The sequence below is a fragment of the Prorops nasuta genome, unplaced genomic scaffold (assembly GCF_024137725.1).
Source record: "Prorops nasuta isolate Cenicafe-Biocafe unplaced genomic scaffold, Cenicafe_Pnas_1.2 PNAS00013, whole genome shotgun sequence".
NCBI classification, from domain to species: domain Eukaryota; kingdom Metazoa; phylum Arthropoda; class Insecta; order Hymenoptera; family Bethylidae; genus Prorops; species Prorops nasuta.
The window spans coordinates 5,912,276-5,934,212 of NW_027116810.1; the positions used below are offsets into that span (position 1 = coordinate 5,912,276).

At 36.5% G+C, this 21,937-nt stretch overlaps 2 protein-coding genes across 3 annotated transcripts; both read right to left on the minus strand.

Moving 5' to 3' along the window:
• Window positions 1-79: 79 nt before the first annotated feature.
• Window positions 80-12,161, minus strand: LOC136778019 (F-box/LRR-repeat protein 16). 2 transcript variants are annotated; one of them, XM_066734627.1, is made up of 7 exons: window positions 10,931-12,161; window positions 4,920-5,281; window positions 4,518-4,811; window positions 3,310-3,601; window positions 2,064-2,259; window positions 1,599-1,747; window positions 80-1,531 (listed from the first exon to the last, which is right to left on the minus strand). In XM_066734627.1, exons 1-7 carry the CDS (start codon window positions 11,025-11,027, stop codon window positions 1,383-1,385), a joined length of 1,539 nt encoding a protein of 512 aa, XP_066590724.1. In that variant the 5' UTR covers window positions 11,028-12,161; the 3' UTR covers window positions 80-1,382. The 2 variants fall into 2 exon arrangements, with proteins under 2 accessions (XP_066590724.1, XP_066590725.1); XM_066734628.1 differs by having other exon boundaries at window positions 84-1,531; window positions 10,858-12,160.
• A 430-nt stretch (window positions 12,162-12,591) lies between these two features.
• Window positions 12,592-14,563, minus strand: Arpc1 (Actin-related protein 2/3 complex, subunit 1A). Its single transcript, XM_066734607.1, has 6 exons — window positions 14,173-14,563; window positions 13,812-14,072; window positions 13,431-13,739; window positions 13,175-13,353; window positions 12,825-13,094; window positions 12,592-12,738 (listed from the first exon to the last, which is right to left on the minus strand). Exons 1-6 carry the CDS (start codon window positions 14,237-14,239, stop codon window positions 12,700-12,702), a joined length of 1,125 nt encoding a protein of 374 aa, XP_066590704.1. The 5' UTR covers window positions 14,240-14,563; the 3' UTR covers window positions 12,592-12,699.
• Between the last annotated feature and the right edge of the window lie 7,374 nt (window positions 14,564-21,937).

Consider the following 21,937-nt stretch of genomic DNA (forward strand, 5'->3'; position numbering starts at 1 on the left):
CATATCCATAAAAGTTATTTTACCACTATTTTTAATATTGTTCATTTATTTAACGCGAGCTATATACATATAATATAATTTTCTATAGGCTATTAGCCTAACGGAATTACGAATAGAAAAATTATTTTTATGTAACTTTTAAAATATTAGCAATATGTAAAAAAGTTATTAAACCTCTTTTATTGTTATATTATCATGTCTTATACAAAAAGCTTTTATAAATCTTTTTAATATTTTTAATATTTATCAAGTATGTTGCTGCATAATAATTTGTATAGGTTCTTGACCTAAAAATATTAGTTCATATAACTCGGAAAATATATTAATATAACATGAAACAATTGTATAAGAGTTTTGTTCTCAAAATTGGCCATTCTACCTATGGGGAATATTGCTTCACCAACAATTCTGAGATATCTTGTTTGTAGTCGGGAAATAAAACGATTCTACTTCGATCTCGAATGATTCATATAGTATATATATTAGGGTGATTTAAAAAGGTCGATTTTTCTTAATCGCACAATTAAATTTAGTTTTTATGTATTGAAATAAAATCTTTCACTACAGTGGAGGTTTTTAGCTATAAATTTAAAAAAATGGCGCAACTAAATTTAGAACTGTTTGTGCTCAATTTACAAGTTAATGTCGTAAAGAATATATTTAATAATATAAAATAATATGCTCGTTATTAATTTTACATTACTAATTTGTGTAATATCTAGTTAAATTCAAATTGATATTAAAATCCGAATAATTACAATGTTTAATTTTCTGAAAGAGAAAGCGAAAGAGAGAGAGAGAGAGAGAAACGTGTTGAAAAAAAAGCTTTTAGAGCAAAAAACAAATGATCATAAAATAAATTGCGCCATCTTTCAAAATTAAGCTACAAAGCTCAAGTTTGATGAAAAGTTTCATTTGAATGTACAGAAAGAAATTTTAAATGTGCAATAAAGAAAAGAAAATAATTGACGTTTTTTTTATTATCCTAATATACGTGCTAGAGAATCGATCGAAGAAGATTCTTCTCCACTGCTTCTCGTAAAGGTATGGTGCGATCGCGTGGATGGTGTGTCAGCCATATTAAAAAGTTGCAGAGACACATATTTCATTCACGTCATGTTGCAATGCGCGTTAAAAGCTAAGTATTCCGGTCGTTACAAAATGAATCATTTAATTTATTTTTCTTTAGTTCTGCACGTTATAGAGATCATAAGGACGATGAGAAACTTTTCAGCAATATTGCACATACGCTTTCCCAGATATAAATTACTGGAAAAGTCTTCCGAGTTGGCGCCTCGAGGCTCGATCCATATTTAACAATTGTTATATTCGGAGATTGTACATGCTCGTGAAGGGTGTACTGCTCCCAATAATATAAACATTCATTCAATGATTAAACAACGAGGTAGATGTTCGCGCAGATAGACGAAAAGTTCCGGGGACGTTCCTGGACAGTTGGTCAATTCCAGCTCGTGCAAGTGTCGAAGTTGGATCAGGCTGGATAAGCTGCTGCTCGTTAATAATGGGCAGCCTGAAAAGTGGAGCATGAAGCTGTTGAAAATTGCAAGTTTTCAATGGAAAAAACTGTACAAACTTGCCTGCTACCGAGATAACTTGAAGAGACCTCATACCGCAGAGATGCTGAAGGCCGGAATTGCTGAGCTGCGAACACCATCTCAGGAAGAGAGCGCTCAAAGAGCCCATTGTGGCAATGTAGCCCACTCCGATGTCAGTTATGTGTACACATCTACAAGAGTAAGATACACGTGCCAATTTAACGTCGAAATAAATTTCAGTGTAATGTAGGAGAACGACAAGAATGCGTCGGCCATGCATGGTTGCGGCCGAAAACTATATAGTGGCCTCGTATATAATTTATTACATTATATCCAAGAAAACTCGGCCAGTTGGCTCGGGTGGATTTATCTCCAGCCTCTTTGTGGTCCAATAATAATTTACGTGGCGCTAAATTAATAGATTGCACAATTCTCTTCGACAGGCATTTGCCTGTTGCGCATGGAACATCTCCGCTCGAGGGACGCTCATATCCTGCACGAGCTTACCTATCGAGAGTGAGCTCCTCCAGTTGGTTCAGGTCGCAAGCGATGTATTCCAAGGCCGCGTCCGTTATCCTCGAGCACCAGCTGAGATCAAGCGAGCGAAGTCTCGTTAGATTCTCCGCTATCAATTCGACGCCGTCATCGGTCACTTTGCTACATCCGGATAGTGACAGTACTGTCAGGTATGGCAGGGAATGTACTGCAAAATCACCAAAATCCCACGTGACATTTCCACAAGGTATTTAAGCTAACATGTAAATTTATATACAGAGAGATTACTTTTAAACGCCTCAAACTATACTGCGCGTCACCGTCGACAAATGTTGAAATTAACGTTTCTTTAACTTGAACAAGTGCATAAGGTACTATCATTAGTTTATGGCCTTAAAATTATTGTCGGCCATGATTGTAATTGTGCAGTAGGCTTTGATGTCTACTTTATTGATTTTCCGATTCCGAGTCCAGTTGAGATTACTCAGCAAGCAGCAAACTTCGTACTGCTCCAACATGTTTCTTTGAATGGGTAAAATGACGCTCCAAGCCTGGCGCGAAAATCATCTCTCATGATAGGTCTACTTAAATATTTTTTTACTGGCAAAAGAGCTACTTGCGATACTTGAAAATTTTAAATTGATATTTAATCTGAACGAGCCTATAAGAATCTCCCTTATTGAAGTATGCATATAGTTAAGATTTGATTCTATATATATATATATATATACAGGGTGAGGCACTTAAGCCGCCCCAGAATACGAATGCCGAAAGAGGTGTATCTCTTTAACTATAACAGATATTCAATTTTTCCATAGGACATTTTCGAAGCCTCTTGTTATTTGCTTTCAGAAAGGTTCTATGCAAAAATTGAATATCTTTTATAGGTGAAGAGATACGCGCCTTTCTGCATCCATATTCTGGGGCGGCTTAAGTGCCTCACCCTGTATACATTCGTACAGGAACCGGAGAATACACGACATGCTTCAGCTGCATGTACACTCGAGAAGCGCTATGCTCTGCTATGCTAGATGCTGACAGTTTGAAAGCTAAATAAAGCCGTGTTCCTTAATTCTAAATTTAATCCCTTGCATCTTAGTAGCTAGTATATATACAGCACTATTAGTACAGTGGATTCAACCAGCAGCCGACTCCATTTCTTCCGTACGCGCGATTGCTACTTCTTGCTTTAGTTGTATAGATATTTCGAGCTTTGCGAATTTTATAATAATAATAAGTGACTCTTTCACAATCTCACCTATATTGACTACACCGTGGTTGGTGAGCTCCCAACAGGACTGGAGCCTTAGAATGCTAAGTGCACTGCTTTGCTTGGCGCTGAAATAAGCGAGAGCAGCATCAGTCACGTGATAAGCTTGTAAGGAAAATTCGTAAAGGCTTGGTAGAAGCTGAGCTACGGCTCCGACAGCCTCATCGGCCACGTTGATGCAATCCGACAAAGACAAGGAAACGATTCGGGGTGTTAGGCAGGCCCAGAGACCAGCCTCGGTTATCTCGTTGCAGCCTGCCAACTCGAGTTCGAACAAAGCCTGAAAACATCTCTCGTTAATTCAGCTAAGGCATTTAATCTTTTAACTATAGTTGTCCTGCTATGATAATTTACCGCGCACTATATAGTTACACATGTATTAAATTTGACATAAACAAATTTCTTTTTTATAATTTAATGACGAATGATGAAGTATCAAATAATAGTTGAAACAAAATGAAGAAGAAAATATTTTACTCTTTTATATTGAGAAAGGGAAGCATTTTATCACATGCATTTCTCTCTTCTTTTTAAAATTAGTTTCTCTCTCTCTAATATTAAGTATTTATCTTTTGTTCACTATTCTCTTGTGAATTATTTTAAATGTTAAAATATACTCTACAAATTTACTGCTTTGATTTTTTAATTTACTATCTACAGAAATAAATCAATTTTTCTGAATCATCCTTTGAGATTAAAAATAACAGATTTGTAAGTGAAGCATGACTCCAAATTAAATGAAGATGGTGAAATTTCAGAATTTATTTTTTAACAATTAAAATGACTAATCAAAAAATAAAATGGAACGAACAATGAAAAAATGCAGGTATAGAAATAATATACGTTGCAAGTATAAAATTGAAGTATACTTTGATTTACATTGTGTTTCTAAACTATTTTATATTATTTTAACATTATTTATTCAATTATAAAACATGTCTAATATAGTATAGATATTTAGCGCGACACTATAATTTAATATTGTAAGTATTTATAATCATACATATTTTATGGACAACTTTTTTCATATATAATAAACAGACCTGTTATATAAAAATAGTGGAAAAGAAGAAGAAAATAATAGTGGTTTATTTATACTAGAAGAAATATAATAGCATGCAACTATAAGCGATTGCTTATAAAATTGAATGATTGTTGAATTTCTCGGCAAGGTAGTTTCTTAAATAACTTATTACCTGCAAATGATCGAGGAGTGCTTCGAGGCCTCTATCGGTGATAGCACAGCATCTCAGTGAGAGGGAATGGACGTATCGCTGAGCGAGGGGGAAACCGTGGGTCAACTCGGGAATATCCTCGTCGGTGGCGCCTAAAAGAACCAACGAGTGGAAACCTCGACGAACCAGGGAGGCGTAGAGTCTCGCGCGGCAACTGGAAGGCATCGCACGTGCCTCCCGGCACCTCACCACTGGTACCAAACCAGCCCATAACCGTGGCCGAGCGTACAGAACGTCTCTCCATTTCGCGCACACCTAAAGACCCATAATATATATATATACAATTACTCGTGTCGAGATTAGACGAATTGAAATGTATATAATACTATAGAATATTTCAAGGCAAAAATCTTGTCATCTAACCTGTGCCAGTGCTCTCCTCTCGATGGCGTTGAAGTAGAGAAAGAATTGGGCGAGAAAATGATCGTCCTGCATGAGCTGGTCCCAGGTGATCGGAGCCACGTACCCTCCAGTTCCTCCGCTCGCGAGTGGCACGTTTTTCGACCGACCCCTCGATATCCTCGCGCGTGGCCCGTTCGAGTTGCAGCTCAACATTTTATTATTGGTAGCTCCTATATTGCTGCTCCCCGTAGTCGGTCCGCTTCTACTCGGCTTCTCCGGTGTTGCGTTCGCGTTGTTCGTACTGTGCAGATTCGTGTAAGCAACCCCACCACCCCCGCAGAACACGTTCGTCACGCGCTCCATCACGCTCGTTTTTCCTCCCCCTGAAATCATGTTTTTTTCATCTCTTCGCTGCAATGCGTCTGCTGTATATCTCTAACGTGCACAGTCGCTCCTCCACCATTACCATGCAAAATTGACCGAGCTATAAATATATATATATATATATATATATATACGCTGCACATAAGCAGGTTGTCTCTTTACGCGAGAAACAGCCTACCATCTCTTTCTTGGCTTGACACGCGGAACGCTCGTCTCCTTCACCGAGGAATTCATCCTCTCCTTTTATCAACTCGTTTATTCCTATATACCGGCGGGCATCCGTCCAATCTTCTTGCGGCCGATACGTAACTCCTAAATCGTCATTCCGCGCTTCATTAAAACCGTATCAAATCTTTCCCATTGCATCGTAGCCCCGCGCGTACATGCACTGCAATATTTCACTATAATATTGATTGTAATGGCTGCGTGTAGAATGAAGCTATATTGGAGCTGCTAAAAACGTTGTTTTTTCGGCTACGGAAGGCAGTGCCGCTGCGAGGCCAGGAAGATTTATCGATTATATCTGCTGCAGGTACAATTACTGACCGACCGCAAAGCTATAAGAATTGTTTTCGCGTAGCGATCGAATCGCACACATGGCGCGAGACACAGTTACAAGATTAAAATCCAGTGGATTCGTGACTCGTCGTGTGCATATGTACACGTTTGAGCGAAAATTATGCGCGCGGAATGACCGGTCACATATAGTAAACGCCGCGCTGACCAATCAAGAAGATTCTACTGCAGCTCTTACGTATAATGATACCGAATGGAGACCATCGCGCTTTTCTTTAGCAGTAGCAACAAAAGCACGCGATGTGCAGCACAACTTTCCTATCGATTTTCTCCATTCTAAATCGTTCATGGTACCGATAAACTACATTGCCCGTGCCTTCTTTTACGCGATCAATTCGGGCAAACCGATGATGATGACGACGGACAAAGCGATATACAGTGCGAGCTACAAGTTTACCTTTTAAGAGACAGAAATCTGCCTAGAGCACAAACCTTCACCAATCTTAATGTTTTTCTTTTTTGTCTTTCATATACTCCTCAATATATTTCAACTTTCTCGTGTTAGTCCCTAAAATTTAGCAGCTTCTGTAGAAACGTAAACAAAACGACTCTAAGCTATATGTATAAGTCAACAAATATCAATAATACACTGTGGAAAATAGAATCGTTGGCTTTGTCTGCTGTAGGAGCAATTATTCCAGTTATTGGTAAACGTCCTAGTAAATTTATCTGCTTGATAAATCCTGCGAAGCTGAGTAGAATTTACTATAATTTATAATTGTCCCTAAACACGGATCAATTTTATATACCAATAGATAGAAATACCGAGCCGTATATAGTATAAAAATTTAGCTGAGAATATACGCTGTCAAGTTAACTGAAAGGTCGACGAATTAACTTTCTACAGTATACTATAAGAGAATCATTAAAACCAATTTACTTCATATGACTATATCTTTAAAAAATTATTCTACACTTTTATTTAATATTGCTCACACATATATATATGTATATATATATAATAATGTTTGTAGGCTATATGGAATTAACAATTTTACAAGTAGACAAATTTTCATGTAATTTGGAAAATGTGAGTAATATGTGAAAAAGTATATAATTAAAGTATTTTTAGCATCATAATTATATCTACAGGAAATTCTTATAAAATTTGTATGTTATTATTAATCTGTACCGAGATGCATCATTATTTTTGCAGACTCGTAGTCTTAAAATATTTTTGTATAACTCAGTATATATATATATATATATATTGAAAATATTAAAAAATGGTATACAAGTTTTTTTCTGAAATTTCGTCCTTATATCTCGCACTTCCGGATTTACCACGAGTTTTGTGATATCCCGTATAAGTGATTATTAGTGTGATAATCACACGTCTTAAAGGGATCCCATAGCTGCTCGATCTATAAATTTTACTCGAGTCTAGGAAAATTTCTTTCTTAAGGCAATCCACAGCATTTGCTTTGTCCGTAATATTAGTGTTATATAATTACGTGTGTAGGTAGTGTAGATTATGACATAAAAGGATTTTATTACGAAAAACGACAATGTTCAAATCAATCTATAATAGCATAAAAATATGTGCAGTTCCAGGCTCTACTCCCAATTAGGCTATTAATTTTTTTTTATTTACGCTTTAATATGTATAATTTTGTAGTTCTGATAATATAAAGATTCCTGAACATATCTTATTGTGGGAGGGGGGGAGGGGGATTTGATAGCGTTTTTGCTAATGTTCCTGAGTTTTGTCAATATTTATATTGACGTAAATTCTGTCTAATTGTTTGTATCAGAGAGCAATAAACTAATATTAATTGTTTATAATTCTATTGTTACAATTTTTACAAAATTATACATATGTCAAGATGCAGATGACTAAAATAAATATTTATAGGTATTTCGAAATTTTAAATACGATTTTCTCACAATCGGGACTAAAGTGAAAACTAAAATTGTGCAATTTGATAAGAATGTTTTTACTATACATACAGTAGGGTGTCTTATAAGTCGATATATACCGTCCTAGAAACCCTAAAAAAAAAATGATTATAGAAAAAAAAGTTTTTGTAAAAATTTTTTCTCCATAGCTCTTTTCAATAATTTTGAGTCCTTAATAGCCGTTACTTAATAAGTTCTGGACAAACATTTTTTACCGGGCTTTATTAGAATATATATATATATATATATATATATATATACGCCCTGTATGTATACGTATATAATCATGCCGTAGCAAAGACTCTGACACAAAACAATTTTAATCTAAAAGGAATTTGTCCCAAAAAATGGCAATATTCAGATCAATCAGTGCCAATGGTGAAATTATTTGTGGTTACAGGTTTTATTCCTAATATATACAATCCCACCCCAAGACGGTCCAAGATCTCCAATATCTCCGGCTATGTACGTACCTTAATTCTCCCCTGATCCTCAATAGTTGCAATATTGCTCCAAATAAATTGTATGTTACAATACAAATAATACAAAAACTGTGCAACCAGGGACCAGAAGGTCAAGACTCTAAAACGCTAACAGACAAGCTACTTGCCACTCTTTCTACTCAGTAAAAATCCAAGCTATAACAATGTTTCGTACATTTTGGATGTTTAAATGCGATTTTCTAAGAACCAAGATGAAATTGAAAGTTGAAATTGCCTAATTTGGTAATAATTTACTTAGAGATGAGTGTACTATAAGTCGATATTGACCCAGAAACCTTAGAAAGATTGAAGATGATATATATATCATTGAGCCATCCATGTTAGATCTTTAAGGGGTAGCATGAAGCGTAATTTTAAGTAAGTTTCATTAATGATACGTGGGTGGTTGGACTACTAAATTTTTTTATGAAAATTTGAAGCTTTTATGTCTTTAATATGACGCAGATCTAATCATCTCCACCGTAGATGCATGCATGCAATATTACACAGTTTAACTGTAGAGACATAGACAACTGCGAATATGTTATTATTCTGATTAGGATTTCGTCAAATCAATAATTGCAGAATTTTTGAATTTGCGTAAAAAATTATCAGTAGCCCAGCGATCAATGATTTATATATTAACAAATATAGCTTAAAGTTATAACCTCCTGCTACCGCTCTCTGAAGGTATAACATGATTCAATGATACACCTTGTATAGTATACAGGGTTTGCCAGGCAAAGTGGATCAAAACAAAAAGCGCGGGAAATTCCGGTTGCAGATAAGCAGCATATAATTGGTTAATGACAGACAGAAATGGACAAGTGACTCGTTGCTTCTCTCTGTCATTCCTATTTCCTCCTATCAATAATTAAGCTAAATTTCTTTGTCGATCTAAAAATTGGTACAATTAAAGTGAGAGAGAAGTACAGCGCATTTATTTTTTTCTCTCTCTTTTTCTCATATACGCGTACACACAGGTCCATCACTACCTGTTTGAGAGCTAAAACACAGTTAATGATTAAATGTGTGTGTACGGTGTATACGAGAAAGAGAGAAATATACTGTTCCTTTCTCACTTCCAGTTTACAAATTCTTCGGTGAAAAATGAATTAACTTTTGGGGAGGGATAATAGAGTGACAGAAAGAAACAGCAAGTCATTGCTCAGTTCTCTGTCTATTATCGATCAATGATATGTCGATTGTCTGCTATTGTAATTTTAAACGTTTTTTACCCTGATTTACTTTACCTGCGGATCCTGTATATGTATATATAGGTTGTGTCTCAGACTGGATGGCCAGCCGTAAACTTTATACATAAGGGGAGATATTATAAGACACTTATTGTACCATTTTTTAATAATGTTAACATTTTCCGAATTATAGAACAAGATGCTTAGGCCAAAAAAGCACATAATTTGTTAATCAGCTTCTAAATATTAGCAATATTAAAAAGATTTAAAAAAGTATTTTATAGATATGACAATAATGATAAAACAAGTTTAATAGCTTTTTTTTCATATTGCTAATATTTTTCAAGTTACTTTAATGTCTATATATATAAGCGTAATTTTGTGGATGGAGGAGCTACAAAAAATATGATGCAACTGGTTAAAAATTAAGAATATTAAACATATAGCGTAGAATAAATTTTTGTGGATATAACAATAGCAATAAGAAACTATTGAATGCATTTCGTATCGTTGATATTTATCGAATTACATTACATAATTGTATGTAACCTAAATATCGCTATGTAACTTGATAAATATCAATAATTCGAAAAAAAATAATTCTATATACTATATTTTAATATTTTTCATAGCACGTGAGGTGAAATTGCAGCTTTTTATGTCTGTTTTTCAAAATGAAAATTACGTTTCCTGATTATAGCGATAAGAAAATAAGCCTCACGGGGTAAAAGTATCTTCAGCGAGGATATAAAGTAAATTATTTTCACCCTGCCGCAATATTCCTTTAAAAACTGCACTTCACCTTACTTTGTTATGAAAAGAACTATGTTGATCATAGGAAGAAATCTATTATCGACGAAGTATAAAGTTTGGTTGCAGCGAAGTACGACGTTCTTAAATGTCGCTTTCGGTTCGGGTATTAACCCCGTCTCGTGCATCCGAACTTCCCGCCTCGTTGGTAATTGATCATTTTCTTCCCTTGATTTGCAATATACTATTCCGTAGACAATAGACCTAATGAAATTACGTCTGTATTGATTTTAACGCGGCTTGAAAATCGTTATATAGTTATTAAACTTTTTTTATCATTATATTACCATATCTACAAAAAGACTTGGTGTTATATGTATAATATAAATCTTTCTAATATTATATATTAATATTTACCAAGCAGCACTGCAATTTATGCAAACTCCTGGTTGCATCATTTTGTTATGTAATTTGGAGAATATATGAAATATTAAAAAAAAATCATAAGAGTTTTTTTCTCCAAATTAGCCCTTCCGTCTATAGAGTTTGCGGCTTGACCATCAATTTTGAGACACTTTTATATACATATATGTATAAAAAAAGAGATTAAAAAAGAGATTTAAAGAGATTTAAAGAGAGAGAGAGAGAATCATGCTGAAGAAAAAGTAATACCGATTGCAGAGATTTGTTATCGCCTTAAGATGATGAAAATCATAAAGTGAGTAAAGCAAGAAGCTTCACCAACCATGGTGCTTGGACGCCCTGAGGCCCAAGCCGTTGATCCTCTTTGTGAGCTCCGCACTGGCCCTCTCCACGACACCTTGAGCCGATATCGACGACATTTTCAAGCAGCTTACTGCCCCAAAAGATTTCTAATAACACCACCCTCGTAGTCAAGAATAACGTGTTTTCGTTTGCCCAAGCTGAGGTAACCACATTTTCGTCCGGAATCCTCCACTCTGTTCGCTTCCTTTATCAAATAACGCTGCCACAATCGGCTTCCACTTACTCTTTATCTCCAACCTTTCCGTAAACCACCACTCAACCCCCTCCCACTTTTCCTCCCTCTTAAACCCAATTACGTCCAATCGCTTCCCAAATTTTCCTTCGTCGACTGCAAAATTTGTTCATTTTGCTAAATCTGTTCTATTTGTTTAAAATACTCACTCCACTTTCCCAAAGAATTTCCATTCTCTTTCATTTTCCATTCGAGAACTCTCTCGATGCACTTTTATCTCCTTAGCATCAATGCTCACCTCGGTTAAACCTCGGCTTGATCAATAGCATCGCTCGAATCGTATTGGCAATTCAAAAATCTTGGCGCAAGACCAAGTTCTCCCTTCAGACCAGTCGCAGGAACTCTCTACTGTGCGGCCCTTTAACATCTAAATTGTCTATTTGACTGAAAAACATTGATATAATTGCAATAATGACACTTCACCATATTTCAATAATAATAATGTTCAATAGAAGTGCACTGAATGTTCTCCCGTAACATATTCCACACTTGATTTTATTTTGAAAATTTTAACGAGCTGTCGCAAATATAAACAATATTTCTAAGAATTAATAGACGAGATAAAAAAACTTTTCCTTCCTTCCTTCATTTACAATTTAGAATAGATTCAGTTTGTTCAATGGTATTTTATCGAAGCTCAATGCAGATGTTGAAATCTGTATAACGATACGGTGATGATAATATGAGAAGGCAATGAAAATTTAGCCGAGCCAGGAGTGTTTGCTAGTTTATAAGTCGGTGTGTTTAACAGAGCGTCTAATTAAATCCGCTCACGTTTATCTCTTCCGGCACTAATGAAATCCCAATAAAGTTTGCGAGTAACGAAACTTGGTCAGGATGAAGCGTCGAAGAAGGCTTAAAGGAAGTGATTCGCAATCCTTTGATCTGCAAGTAACTGGCGTCGAGCACACCACACCACACACGATACTCCAGTCCGGGCATACGGGGGTAGTTTGCGGGAGACTGCGAATCGATATTCCCGCTGAACTTGTCCGACTTCCCCCACCATCTAAAAGCCAGCCTGTAACGTTGCAGTAAATCGCCGTTTTGCAGAGCCCTGGTCTTGTGCATACGTCCATTAATGGTGCCGACGTGTAGCTGGGCAAACCATAGGAACAAACTGTGTTAGAAGCAAGCGACCCCTCTATCGACTCGCTCCAATTTTGTCATCGTACTCTGTCCAATCGAGTCCAATGAATGAACAGGAAGTGGACACTATTGCAACAAAGAACGAATTCTACATCATTTTCATCTTTCCTAAAAATTCTTTTTTAGAGTACTAGAAATAATATTTAATTAGCCTTCCAGGAATATCCAATTAATTATATCATATAAATCCATAATTATTGGAAAAGGAGAAAACAGAGACACTTTCGATATAACGCGAGGATAAAATGTATATTGTGATGGATCAATTATGTATTTTTTATTACAACGTTTATGTATCATTTTAAAGATGCAGTCTTTCTGACTTTGACGGGATCAAAACACATGTTTCAGACTATCTTCAGGCCAGCAATGGAATTTTCAAGAAGCTTAAAAAATTATAGAAATAGTATTAAGAATTATTGCATTATTGCACAAGTACATAATATAATTGATCAAGACATCAGTCCTATACCTTTAAATCCCAAACAACCAGCTGTCCGTCGAGACCCGATGTGCTGAACTCTTTTTCAGATACTTTGCGTATACAATTAATTGTATTTTGATGTATGCTATCTATTACATTATCGTTGGAATCATTTCTCGCTTGACGATCAAGAGATTGGAATTTTCTCATAGCAGACAATCCTGCAGCCTCTTTCTTTTGTGTAGTATCTATTTTTGATAAAAAGGAAATTTGTCCTTTATCATCTACAGAATACAGCATTGGCATGCAGCTATGACCCTGAAATTAAAGAATAGAAAAATTAATTGTATTTAGGCCAAAAAAATATCTTAACATTATGGAGAAACATTCCAATTTACCGCAGCAATAATGTAATTAGATCCCATCCAAAAACAGCTTAAAAATGGCAAGTGCTCTGTATGTATCATGCATACTTTATTCCCTTGTTTGGCATCAGCCACATTTATGGAAGAATTATGAGCTACCCAACAAATTTTATTACCACATGGACTAAATGTTACAGAATGTATCCAGCCTCCTGAAATTATATTAATTAAATATTTATTTAACATATTGAATGGTAAATTTCTAATATTTTTGTGAACAATACTATACCTCCATTAGGTGTATTGGCAAATTCAGCAAGTAAGCTTCCCCAACTATTACTATTTCCCCAGACATTTTTGGCTGGTGTTTGCTCTCCTTCGCTTATTAATTCGTTATCAGTAAGCAAAGCACTAAATACACGAACTTTGTAATCCGTTGAGCCAGCAACTAATGTTTGATTATCTGGATGCCAATCAACTGATGTAACAGTAGATTTTAATGAACGTTTAATATGCCTACAGATCCACCAGTTTTGTTGAGATACAAAATAGCAGACTGCAATTACCTTGCCACCAGATCCAACAGCAAATTTATTTTCTGCCAAACGAAAAATTGAGCTAATAACTTTTTTTAGTTAAATATTATACTACAGCCTTCAAATCTCATTACCTAATGGGGACCATTTAACACAGGTTGCTCCTCGAGCTATCCTCAAAAGTACCCAGGCTATTGTCCATTTTCCATCATCTCCTCTAGTCCATACATATGCATTCTTATCAACCGAACAAGTTACTATTCGATTAGTATTTGGTGCCCAATCCAGTCCAGTTACCCGCATATCATGTTGCTGCAGATTTTCTGTTAGTTTCCATCCAGATGTACTATGTTTGTGTATTTGTATTTCATTATTGTTTGGGCATATTGCCACCTCTAAAAAATTGTTATTAAATTATATTTTGTGGTCAAAGCTACATTTCTCAATACTTAGTAAACTCTAATATTATTTGATAAACAAATAGTTAAAACCGACCTGTTTTGTCTTTGTTCCAAGCATGACAGCTAATAGCATCAACGTTTAAATTATGAACTTCTGCCATTTTCGGATGGAAGTACGAAATTTACAAATTGAATTTCTTGAACACTGGTGGAATTTACTTATAGTATAAACAACAGTCTCGCTTTTTCTCTATGAATCACCAGACACTTGGGTGCGGTCGATAATTTTTTCACAATACAGTTATCTTTTTTAACAAATATTAGTCGAAATCATTGAAATTATGCAGAATCTGGCCATCTATGAGACTATTCTCAGCTTCTTATAATTACAATAAAATTATAATAAATTTACAAAAGTTAGACGAACTGTCACTGTATGCAAATTAACTAAACCAGGGTTAGGTTATGCGTACAATGACCGCCACACTAATGGCCTGCAAGATTTTTTTGATGGGTTTAGGAACCACACCTCCCATGGAGCTTTTTGGTATGTACACTGACATTCATCGAATCTGCTCGTGAAGAATGGCCTACTAGATTTGTAACTAGCTGGACAGCTTCAGGTCTCTAGTTCTCACCAAAGCGTAAAACGTCACGGTGACGTCAGATGACGTCACGATGACGTATTGGAGTCGTGGTGGGGAGAATAAGGAGAATCTGGTAAATTGCATATACTCGAGTGTAGCGGTTGATCGTCTTACTTTTGTCAAAAGTATATCATCTCGGGATAAAATGGTATAGTAAGAATTTTCTTCTTTCTCTGTCTAATAGCATAAGAGTGAGAGAGAAAGACATATGATACCCCATGTGCCCATTGATTCTGCTCGAGCACGTTTTTGGTATAGTGATAGGAATTTTGGTATACTGATAGAAGCGGTAATAATATAGTAATCAAACGACAGATCAATAAAAAGAAGAGGGCATATTCCAATGAGTGAAGTGTCAAAATGTGCAACTTAACCTCTGTAATTTGTATTAATTTATTAAAATAACTTGTAAGTGATGAACTTTTAATAAAATCATATTAAGTGTTATAAATTTGTATAAAAAATATGTATTTTAGTTTTAACCTATTATTGTGTAACATATGGTGTATAAAAATAACTGAAAATATATATTTTAAATTAAATTTATGTTGTTGATATTTTGTCAAGAATAACACATCATTAACTTTTATATTAATAATAAGGAGCTATATTCTTGAGTCGTAAAGTCCATTGGAGCTTGCAAGTCAACTATGGATCCCAAGCTTACAGCAATAAGATTCTACGAATAAAGAAGATGCAATTCATTATTAAAATAGATAATCGTTAACTCAGATTTTTTTGCAGAAACCTAATATCAATAGTGACAAGCTTTCGTATCTATTTCCAATTGGTGATGCTGGAAGAGAACCTCTGAGAGCTCCTGACAGCTCAACTGCCACAGGTCCAAGAAACAGCTATTTACGTAAATCTGTCCAGTGTCATGCAATACATTATCCAGAAGCCATTCTGCTATTATCCAGCTAATGTTTCTACGCAATATAATTAATTACTTATTAATTTTCAAATATACTAAATATGTAAAGAAGAAAAAGCCAATATATTAAAATCCATTTACTTACACTACATCTCATTACGTAACCATGAGTGAATATTGTTGAATGGTGACAGAACAGTTTATAGTTGCAGAATCAGAATACATTCCTGTTGTGGGTAATGTTGCTGGGTCCTTTTGTTCTTTCGCAGTATCCAAAAGCAGCAAATTTGCAATGATTTTACAATTATAGCCTATATTCGAAGAAAACTTTAATACTTAAACTTAAATTGAAGAATATTCAAATGATTAATAGTAACTCCTTACGGATTAAGATATCTTGCATTATTTTCAATTTCTGCTACCAGTGCGTATAGGCAAATTCAGTGGTAAATTGTTATTCTCATCACTTAGAGCTTGTTAATCCTGTAAGTTACGTAGCACTTTAAAGTGGGCAAACAAATCCTTACGCTGCATTATATTAGTCTTCTCTTCCTTCGCTAACTTTTGAAAATTCATATATTACTGTTATCCACGAGTATATTTACCCAGTGGCTGAAAAATATTAGAAAGAGTATGAAAATTCATTCTTAAAAGTAAGCATAAATTATTTCCATATTCATAAAGTTATACATACCTATTCTATTATTTAGCTGGATGTTAGCTGCCACGAAGACATCCATATGTAATGTGCCTGCCCTCCTTCCTTTTTAATCCAGTGTATTATCCTAATAGTTTGCTGCAGGACAGTCTTAAGTCAGAAATAGATTGAAGTGTGATAATTCGGTTCTACTTTCTCTTTACCCTGGCCTACCATGAGGAGATACTCTTTTTTATCTTGATTTTTCATAACGTAAATGATAAATAATTATTCCTGAAATAAAAACGTGCACACACACACATATATATATATATATATATATATATATTATTGTCTTTTCAGATTATATACTCTATTTTTTATCTTATATAATTTATTTTTTTTTTCTTTTTTTCAGTACTCCGAAAATTGATTTACGTTAAATAATATTGGTGGCCCTGAAAAGGGCCGATTTTTGGATCCGACACGTGGCAGAGCACATTCCTTTTTTATACCATGCAATCCGATCCATCTAAAAAAATACCCATTCGAAACCAACAACAGTAAAGCTCATTCAATAATCCGTCCAGTAGCCATTCCGCTCGATCACTTGATTAAGTCGATTAGGTATCGAGTTAGTCAAGTTAGCTAAGAACTCTGGGTCAGACCTAAGGCCTTCCCAGATATTCTTCGCTTGATCGAGAATCGCTGCCCTCGTCCTCGCGCCTGGCTCTATCCATCGTCTGGACATCAATGCCCAGACGTTCTCAATTAAATTGAGATCCGGTGATCGAGCGGGCCAATCCACCACTTCCAACTCCGGGTGTCGCGCAAACCACGCTCGCGTTTCGCGTGAGGTATGGATCGCTGAATTGTCCTGCACAAATCGGATCACCGGTACTTCATCCGCGGGATATACATTACGCACGCTTGGGAGAAAAATTTCTTCCAAGATGCGAATGTATTCCCGGGAATTCATACGTGGAGAAATCTCCACAAGATCACCGATATGTTCACCGGAAATCCAGCCCCATACGCCACACGATACGCGTCCAGACCGATGAGTCTGGAAGACGTGGTTTGGCTGCAACCGGGTATCGTTCGGGCGCCACACGTGCAAGGCCTGAGCCTGAGAGGGCAACGATATGAAAACCTTTTCATCGGTCCATATCGTAGCCTTCCAATCTGCACGGCTCCGCGAAAGATTCGCGAGGGCATAGCCAACTCTCTGCTCACGGTGAGCAGGAGTTAATGGGATTTTACGCGCTGGACGACGGCAGTGAATACCTGCAGAGTGTAAACGCCGCAGGCCGGTGGTCACTGAAGCTGGATAATCTATCTCCTCCACTATGTCGCTGACACTAGCGAAGGGATCTTCTTCGATCCTGCTCAGCAGCTGCTGGTCATCGATCTCCGAAGTCCTTTTCTGCCCTCTGTTCTCCGCTCTCCGGTCACGCAGTGCGTGGTCTCCGCCTTCGCGGTACCGACGTATCCAGCGCCTGACGGTGGTCTCGTGTGCCCCGCAGAGTACAGCGATCTCACTCGCGCTTTTCCCGCACTCAAAATAGCCAATGGCTCTTCCTCTGGTAGCCTCACTATGCTGTGACATCGTCGACGTATCCAATAGATATGAATGTTATAACAAATTAACGTTATTATAGATAAAAGTGAATAATGCCTCGATTATTGAATTAGAAGTATCGATAATAACGTTAATTTGTTATAACATTCATATCTATTGGATACGTCGACGATGTCACAGCATAGTGAGGCTACCAGAGGAAGAGCCATTGGCTATTTTGAGTGCGGGAAAAGCGCGAGTGAGATCGCTGTACTCTGCGGGGCACACGAGACCACCGTCAGGCGCTGGATACGTCGGTACCGCGAAGGCGGAGACCACGCACTGCGTGACCGGAGAGCGGAGAACAGAGGGCAGAAAAGGACTTCGGAGATCGATGACCAGCAGCTGCTGAGCAGGATCGAAGAAGATCCCTTCGCTAGTGTCAGCGACATAGTGGAGGAGATAGATTATCCAGCTTCAGTGACCACCGGCCTGCGGCGTTTACACTCTGCAGGTATTCACTGCCGTCGTCCAGCGCGTAAAATCCCATTAACTCCTGCTCACCGTGAGCAGAGAGTTGGCTATGCCCTCGCGAATCTTTCGCGGAGCCGTGCAGATTGGAAGGCTACGATATGGACCGATGAAAAGGTTTTCATATCGTTGCCCTCTCAGGCTCAGGCCTTGCACGTGTGGCGCCCGAACGATACCCGGTTGCAGCCAAACCACGTCTTCCAGACTCATCGGTCTGGACGCGTATCGTGTGGCGTATGGGGCTGGATTTCCGGTGAACATATCGGTGATCTTGTGGAGATTTCTCCACGTATGAATTCCCGGGAATACATTCGCATCTTGGAAGAAATTTTTCTCCCAAGCGTGCGTAATGTATATCCCGCGGATGAAGTACCGGTGATCCGATTTGTGCAGGACAATTCAGCGATCCATACCTCACGCGAAACGCGAGCGTGGTTTGCGCGACACCCGGAGTTGGAAGTGGTGGATTGGCCCGCTCGATCACCGGATCTCAATTTAATTGAGAACGTCTGGGCATTGATGTCCAGACGATGGATAGAGCCAGGCGCGAGGACGAGGGCAGCGATTCTCGATCAAGCGAAGAATATCTGGGAAGGCCTTAGGTCTGACCCAGAGTTCTTAGCTAACTTGACTAACTCGATACCTAATCGACTTAATCAAGTGATCGAGCGGAATGGCTACTGGACGGATTATTGAATGAGCTTTACTGTTGTTGGTTTCGAATGGGTATTTTTTTAGATGGATCGGATTGCATGGTATAAAAAAGGAATGTGCTCTGCCACGTGTCGGATCCAAAAATCGGCCCTTTTCAGGGCCACCAATATTATTTAACGTAAATCAATTTTCGGAGTACTGAAAAAAAGAAAAAAAAAATAAATTATATAAGATAAAAAATAGAGTATATAATCTGAAAAGACAATAATATATATATATATATATATATATATGTGTGTGTGTGCACGTTTTTATTTCAGGAATAATTATTTATCATTTACGTTATGAAAAATCAAGATAAAAAAGAGTATCTCCTCATGGTAGGCCAGGGTAAAGAGAAAGTAGAACCGAATTATCACACTTCAATCTATTTCTGACTTAAGACTGTCCTGCAGCAAACTATTAGGATAATACACTGGATTAAAAAGGAAGGAGGGCAGGCACATTACATATGGATGTCTTCGTGGCAGCTAACATCCAGCTAAATAATAGAATAGGTATGTATAACTTTATGAATATGGAAATAATTTATGCTTACTTTTAAGAATGAATTTTCATACTCTTTCTAATATTTTTCAGCCACTGGGTAAATATACTCGTGGATAACAGTAATATATGAATTTTCAAAAGTTAGCGAAGGAAGAGAAGACTAATATAATGCAGCGTAAGGATTTGTTTGCCCACTTTAAAGTGCTACGTAACTTACAGGATTAACAAGCTCTAAGTGATGAGAATAACAATTTACCACTGAATTTGCCTATACGCACTGGTAGCAGAAATTGAAAATAATGCAAGATATCTTAATCCGTAAGGAGTTACTATTAATCATTTGAATATTCTTCAATTTAAGTTTAAGTATTAAAGTTTTCTTCGAATATAGGCTATAATTGTAAAATCATTGCAAATTTGCTGCTTTTGGATACTGCGAAAGAACAAAAGGACCCAGCAACATTACCCACAACAGGAATGTATTCTGATTCTGCAACTATAAACTGTTCTGTCACCATTCAACAATATTCACTCATGGTTACGTAATGAGATGTAGTGTAAGTAAATGGATTTTAATATATTGGCTTTTTCTTCTTTACATATTTAGTATATTTGAAAATTAATAAGTAATTAATTATATTGCGTAGAAACATTAGCTGGATAATAGCAGAATGGCTTCTGGATAATGTATTGCATGACACTGGACAGATTTACGTAAATAGCTGTTTCTTGGACCTGTGGCAGTTGAGCTGTCAGGAGCTCTCAGAGGTTCTCTTCCAGCATCACCAATTGGAAATAGATACGAAAGCTTGTCACTATTGATATTAGGTTTCTGCAAAAAAATCTGAGTTAACGATTATCTATTTTAATAATGAATTGCATCTTCTTTATTCGTAGAATCTTATTGCTGTAAGCTTGGGATCCATAGTTGACTTGCAAGCTCCAATGGACTTTACGACTCAAGAATATAGCTCCTTATTATTAATATAAAAGTTAATGATGTGTTATTCTTGACAAAATATCAACAACATAAATTTAATTTAAAATATATATTTTCAGTTATTTTTATACACCATATGTTACACAATAATAGGTTAAAACTAAAATACATATTTTTTATACAAATTTATAACACTTAATATGATTTTATTAAAAGTTCATCACTTACAAGTTATTTTAATAAATTAATACAAATTACAGAGGTTAAGTTGCACATTTTGACACTTCACTCATTGGAATATGCCCTCTTCTTTTTATTGATCTGTCGTTTGATTACTATATTATTACCGCTTCTATCAGTATACCAAAATTCCTATCACTATACCAAAAACGTGCTCGAGCAGAATCAATGGGCACATGGGGTATCATATGTCTTTCTCTCTCACTCTTATGCTATTAGACAGAGAAAGAAGAAAATTCTTACTATACCATTTTATCCCGAGATGATATACTTTTGACAAAAGTAAGACGATCAACCGCTACACTCGAGTATATGCAATTTACCAGATTCTCCTTATTCTCCCCACCACGACTCCAATACGTCATCGTGACGTCATCTGACGTCACCGTGACGTTTTACGCTTTGGTGAGAACTAGAGACCTGAAGCTGTCCAGCTAGTTACAAATCTAGTAGGCCATTCTTCACGAGCAGATTCGATGAATGTCAGTGTACTACGGTAGTACCGAAAGTACTACACCTGTAGTGGGATTCTGTAACTCTTAGGGCCTCCGCACACAGTTTCCGTAGCTACATTACGTTACGTTAAGGCAACTACAATAATAGTTGCAAAAATTCTTTATAAATATAAAAATATCACCTCAGACCTGTTTATTACAAGCATCCTGCCTCAAAAAACTTAACTTTAGCAATCTTTTGTGTGCGCTAAGCTAAGATTAAGTTTAATCCTGCCTTAACGTAACGTAATGTAGCTACGGATACTGTGTGCGGAGGCCCTTAGCGACAACTTCGGTATCGTTAAGTCCAGTTACCGACAGAAATCGCTAAGTGCGATTCTGTAACTCAGAGTCAGCGATGATTGTCGCTTGTAATGTCGGTACTGTCGGTAACCTACCGAATCCTACCGAATAAACGTACCTTTCCTTTTTAAGAAAACTCTCAGTTCAATCTTAGTTAAGCGACGGAGTTACGAACAATTGAAGTTAATATAAATTGTACTAAACCGAATCATTTAGCTGAGAATTGATATTTCATTGAGTTTTTTATTGAAAGGAAAACTAATAATATCGTTGTAACTTAACAACGACCGAGATAGATATCGCTAGAGGTTCAGCGGTACTAATATAAAATTTATCCGACGAATAACTTTAATAAACCTTTGCTTTTTCTTGCACGCATTCCACCAAAAACTCACAATGCTCGTAATAAATAATATATACCACATCAAC

Bases quoted from the DNA above. Each gene is read 5' to 3' on its own strand.
- LOC136778019 (XM_066734627.1), bottom strand. From the start codon at position 11,027: ATGTCGTCGATATCGGCTCAAGGTGTCGTGGAGAGGGCCAGTGCGGAG. The intron at 1,748-2,063 runs GTAAGCTCGTGC...TTACTCTTGTAG, and splicing joins GAGGAGCTCACTCTCGATAG to ATGTGTACACATAACTGACA. The intron at 1,532-1,598 runs GCAAGTTTGTAC...TCCACTTTTCAG, and splicing joins TCAAGTTATCTCGGTAGCAG to GCTGCCCATTATTAACGAGC.
- Arpc1 (XM_066734607.1), bottom strand. From the start codon at position 14,239: ATGGCAGAAGTTCATAATTTAAACGTTGATGCTATTAGCTGTCATGCT. The intron at 13,740-13,811 runs GTAATGAGATTT...TTCGTTTGGCAG, and splicing joins TGTTAAATGGTCCCCATTAG to AAAATAAATTTGCTGTTGGA. The intron at 13,354-13,430 runs GTATAGTATTGT...ATATAATTTCAG, and splicing joins TGCCAATACACCTAATGGAG to GAGGCTGGATACATTCTGTA.